Raw genomic sequence first — 5,244 nt, 5'->3', positions numbered from 1 at the left:
ACGGGCCCGGCCCGGCCCGGATTAATTTTTTTTATTTTTTATTTTTATGTATTATATTATATATGTATAATATATGTATATATAAATATATATAATATGTATAATATATGTATATATAATATATTTATAAGTATACTCTCTCTTAGTATATAAGTATATATAAGTATACTCTCTCGTATATAAGTATATATATGTATAAGTATATATAAGTATACTTTCTCTTATATAAGTATACTAGTATTCATCCCGTGCTAAGCACGGCATCCTTATAGTTTATTTTTGTGCGTAATTTTTTCCCACAACATTTTTGTGGTTTGTCACGTGCAATTTATCTTATAATTATCTTATACTTTAAGAATCAATTGAACGAAAGTTAGATCTCTAAATAAAGTTGAATTAGAATGATGAGGAAGTGACAAAACATTATTCAACGATAACAACATTACAGCCTTGCAATTTTGGCAACTCGTAAGTTGGGAAATCAAGTACATCGACTCCTCCATTATTTTGGATAAAAGAAAAGTCCTCAAATAATGTACATCCAGAAACAGACATTATTTAAGACTATAAATAATACCTTAAAACTTATTTTTTTCTCAAAGCATTCAGATACTATATACTGTCAAAGCATTCAGAAGATGTTTTATTATTTAGGGCTATTCGATCTTTTTAATAGAATTTAAGTATTTTTTTTGTTGGGGGGGGGTTGTTAAATTACCCTTGTATTATTTCATGCTCATGGAACATTCCTTGATGAAAATATAAGAGTTCGAGTTTGTTAATTTACCCTTGTCTTATTTCAAGCTCATGGAACATTCCTTGATGAAAAATATAAGAGTTCGAGTTTGATTGAAAGAGTATGATAAGGGACCTTATTTGCATCAGCGGTCTCCTGTGGTATACTTGTAGGTTCGTCATTTGCATCATCCTGTCTGGATTCCTCCTCTGCCTGAGCTTTCAGCTGCTGGATGACCGTTTCGAAATGTGAAAGGTCTGCATAAACATAACAAAGATATGTCAATGTTTCAGGTGCCAGTCACATTGGAACTTCTACCACCAAACTTATGCAGAAAAATCATGGTGGATCAAACCAAAAAGGAGACAAATTCTCATGTAAAGATGCTTTCACAAAAACTTCCATCAGCCAAAACTTACCTGACATAAAAAAGGTTATTCTTTCTTGCCCGTTTCAATGGAAAAAGCCTGGAACTATGATGATAGTCATATCCATGTTTGATCATGTGACTCAATTCAGTAAACATAAAACAGTTTACTTTCACATCTACATAAATTTAGAATAATCAATGGCATGATTAATGAACAGTTTGGTTATTATTTGTCCAAATATTTGATCAAGTTTGATTCGATAAATACTTTATAGTTATACCAAAAACTGAGATGAAAACCTCTTTGTCAAACATTAAAAACATATTTCCTTCAAAGGGTAAGATAGATCACACAAATTCTAGTAGGTGAAACTATATGAAGTATCTAGTGCGTAGGAGGCCACAACCTAGCTGACCATGACAAAGGCAAACTCACGTTACTCACCCTCTTCATTTAGATCTCTCTGCTGAACTTTTTCTATAAGAGAAGATAATGGTACAAAGATGTGTTATATCAACATGGAAGAACATGAAAGTTAGCAAGTCTACTCCCTTTCTCTTCAAGAAGTAAAAACTCTGAATTCAATTATCTCGAAATCCTCCTCTTATCTTTCGAGAATTGTATATCCAGAAATAAAAGGCTCAAAATCAATAAATTATTAAAATTGAGAAGTCAATAGTATATTTTATGGTTTCATCTAAAATAGAAGTTACATAAGAATCAAGAAGTGCTTAAATATTGCAGTCTACATCTCATGAGAAAAACAATTATTTCAAAAGTTGGAAATAACTGAACAAAAATAAGATACATTAATAGCATATATCAGACAAAGCAGGCATCACAGAGAGAAAATAGCATACCTGTAAGAGAGTAATAACATTAGCACAAGGGAAACTGTATGAAGACAGAGCTGCTCTGTTGAACATAACCAGAAGTACTGCGAAATACATCCAGAGCAGCCAAGGTCAAATATTGTAACATTTCGCGCTCTCTTTTTTTTTTTTTTTTTGATTGCAGAAATCCTACAAAAAAATGGAAGGTGGAAGATGGTTTCTCTAGTTGAGGAAATTCAAAATTGGGAAAGGGTTTTAGGGTTATGGAAAAAACCCCCGGGGCAAACAGAAGACTACAGGACATGCCCAATTAAGCTCCTCAAGAATTAAAGTTGCAGCCTTTATATAGAAAAACCAAGGAATAAACAAAATAGATTGAAACTTTGGAACAGATTGAATATACAATTTGAAGAAATTAACTGAGGGCTGAGTGAAATTAAAATAAAAGAGAGTACTGACCGGCGCAGGTCATGTAGGATAGGGCGGCGTAGGCGCCTCTCTTGGTCATCGTCGATCCCTTGGCGACTGCGGTATCGTCGCCGCTTTCGTCGCCCCTCGACGGAGGATCGGACACCGGCAGAGACATGGATTCTTCAATTTTTGTAACATGTTCAATTTTTGTAACTGTTTATCTTTGGAGTGTTTGGGCTTGAAGACAGTTGATGAAGAGGAGGAGGTTGAAAGAAGAGACCGTTCAGAAGAAGCCCTCGTTTCCACCATGATCTCGAGAGATGAAAGCGAATACAAAATCTACAAAAAAAAATCAAATCACAAACCTTGAAGATTTTCACTATGAAAACTGATCACCGTGAACACCCAGATAGAAAAATGACAATCACCACGAAATATCAAAGAGAGAAATAAATTAAAGAACCGATACTTTTATTGTATATTCCAAGAGTCCCCTGCTTCAAAACCCTGACGCTAAAGATCGAAACCCTTCGAAACTAAGAAATCAGTTTATTATATGAAAAAGTCGAAATTTTGAAGAGGACATTTGTACCCCGTGCCAAGCACGGCCCTTGTCTCTTTTTTACCATTGCACTTGGAACATCCCTCATCTTAGTTTTAATTACATATTATTATTGTACAATTAAAATTATAAAGCATATTAAACAATATGTTTAAACAAATTTCTTTGCATATAAAATAAAGCTATTGTTAAATAGATCAATATGAAATGCAGAGGACATTTGTGTTTAAGCTAAACTCATGCCAATTGTAAGCTAAACACTTAGCAAAAACAACACCCAGTTGAAAGTTAAATATGAGTAGGAATGTTCTCATATAAATCTGAGGGCGTTTTTTAATAGAGAATGCAAAATATATCATTTAACTTTTTGGAACATGAATATATAAATTTCCTATTGAGTATCACACGCATGGTTCTACCATTTAAGTGTTTCCACATACATTATTTTTGTCCTAAGATATATAAGCATTATGTGTATTTATTCTTGGAAAATATTTTGATCATGTGTACCGAAAAATTAATAATTCAGTTAGCATTATTCATGTTTAGAAGGAGACAACAAAAAAGTACCAACTTCCATCAATTTGTTTTGAACGTAAGCAAGGCTTTTCACTGACATTGCACGGCGTACATCATGCATAAGCTGTTGGAGGTTCGAAACAGAACAAAAACAATGCTTGCTTACTAACTAATACTACAAAATCGGCGTGTTGACACTTTGACAATTTCTAGAAATGATTTAAGTCTTTCTTTTATATTTATGAAATTTCAATTTATATCTCCATGCTTATTTTTCTTGTCTCCTAAGATCCCATTTCTACAGCGTGTTATCTGTTATTATCTATTATTTTCTTCATTAGTCTGCTGCCTTATATTTATGTTAGCCACCAAAATCTCCTGTTTTATTTTTTTTATCAGAAAATTATTCCATTCCCTAAAAGAGAATAGGTATCTGCTAGAATCTTCATCAATCTTCCATATAAATTACCATCCATCAAAGCAAATTGAAGCAAAACTATAAATTACCAACCAAATATTCATAAAGGCTCAGTCGTAGACGGTTATATCTCTAGGCATCTTTTCAACCAAATTTCAGCTAATACCCTTAGGCATCTTTTCAACCAAATTTCAGCTAATACCCTTAGGCATCTTTTCAACCAAATTTCAGCTAATACCCTTAGGCATCTTTTCAAAATCTGAAATTGTAATTGTCATTATCTCACGAGAGCAAGTTCTAAAAACTATCAAAGCTCGGAATTGCACATTAATTCAAATAAAAACTCCAAATTGAAACTCATATAAATCAATCAAATTCAAAACCCAATCGTGGAATATCAGCTTTAAAACAAAACTAAAAAAATACAAAAACAAAAACCCAATTACCATCAACGATCGCATCGAAAACCCTATCTTCGAAACTGAGAACAACATCAAAGGGGCCATCAGCAGCATTATCCTGCCAGCGCTGAGGCGCTAGCTTCACACTCATATTCCTCTTCAACATCGGCAAGATCCCATTACGCTTGTACCTAAAAAAACTCCACAAAAGTCCTAACTTTACAATGGCAAAAACAGTAGATATGAAGAAAATGAAAAGGGCAAAATCGGCTTTCCACTCACAATTCAGGGTTCTTGCGGAGGAGGTCATCGTACATCTTGTGATAAGGGGTTCTGAATTCGTAGATGTTGGGCTCGCGGTACGATGGACCCGGGAGCTTAACATGTGCCCGAGTGCCGTAGGAGGAGACGTCGAAGCCATGGCGCTGGAGGAGGGAGTGGGCTTCCATGCTCCGATTCTGTTTCGAGGAGCAGACCATTGCGTATCGGAGCTTTGGAGATTTATCCTTCATTTTTTGTTTGATTTCGTGGGTAATTTGAAAAGTCGAAAAAAATCGGAGCTTTGGAGATTTATCCTTCATTTTTTGTTTGATTTCGTGGGTAATTTGAAAAGTCGAAAAAATAGGAAGAGAAGGGATCCAAAAGATAATACCTGGGCGCTAAAGATCGCATTTTTAGGGTTTTTGTTGAGGATTCGGAGGAGAGAAGAAAGAGGGGAAGAGGTAAGAAGAGAGAAGGGTGAGAGAGAGAGAGGCAGAGAGAACGTGGGCTGGGCTGGTTTTTCCCAAATAAGAATCGAGAAACGTGGAGAGAGAACGTGGGGGAATCGTTTAATTGAAGATAAATACGTGGATGATAAGAATGTTTACTGTTCACTTTAAGGTTTTCCTTTAGTTATTAAGGAAAGTAGATATAAGAATTCTCTCTCTTATATATGTATAATGTATGTATGTATGTATATATATACTCTCTCTCTTAGTATATATGTATATA

The 5,244-nt window shown here is 34.4% G+C and overlaps 1 protein-coding gene across 1 annotated transcript; it reads right to left on the bottom strand.

Moving 5' to 3' along the window:
• LOC109832064 (RNA polymerase II subunit A C-terminal domain phosphatase SSU72-like) lies at nucleotides 1,786-4,787 on the bottom strand. Its single transcript, XM_020399511.1, has 4 exons — nucleotides 4,534-4,787; nucleotides 4,297-4,442; nucleotides 2,400-2,690; nucleotides 1,786-2,044 (listed from the first exon to the last, which is right to left on the bottom strand). The coding sequence occupies exons 1-3, from the start codon at nucleotides 4,761-4,763 to the stop codon at nucleotides 2,635-2,637; spliced, it is 432 nt and encodes a 143-aa protein (XP_020255100.1). The 5' UTR covers nucleotides 4,764-4,787; the 3' UTR covers nucleotides 1,786-2,044; nucleotides 2,400-2,634.

Source organism: Asparagus officinalis, chromosome 3 (genome assembly GCF_001876935.1).
Source record: "Asparagus officinalis chromosome 3, Aspof.V1, whole genome shotgun sequence".
In the NCBI taxonomy this organism is placed as follows: Eukaryota; Viridiplantae; Streptophyta; class Magnoliopsida; order Asparagales; family Asparagaceae; genus Asparagus; species Asparagus officinalis.
This window is presented reverse-complemented; position numbering and strand designations above follow the sequence as displayed.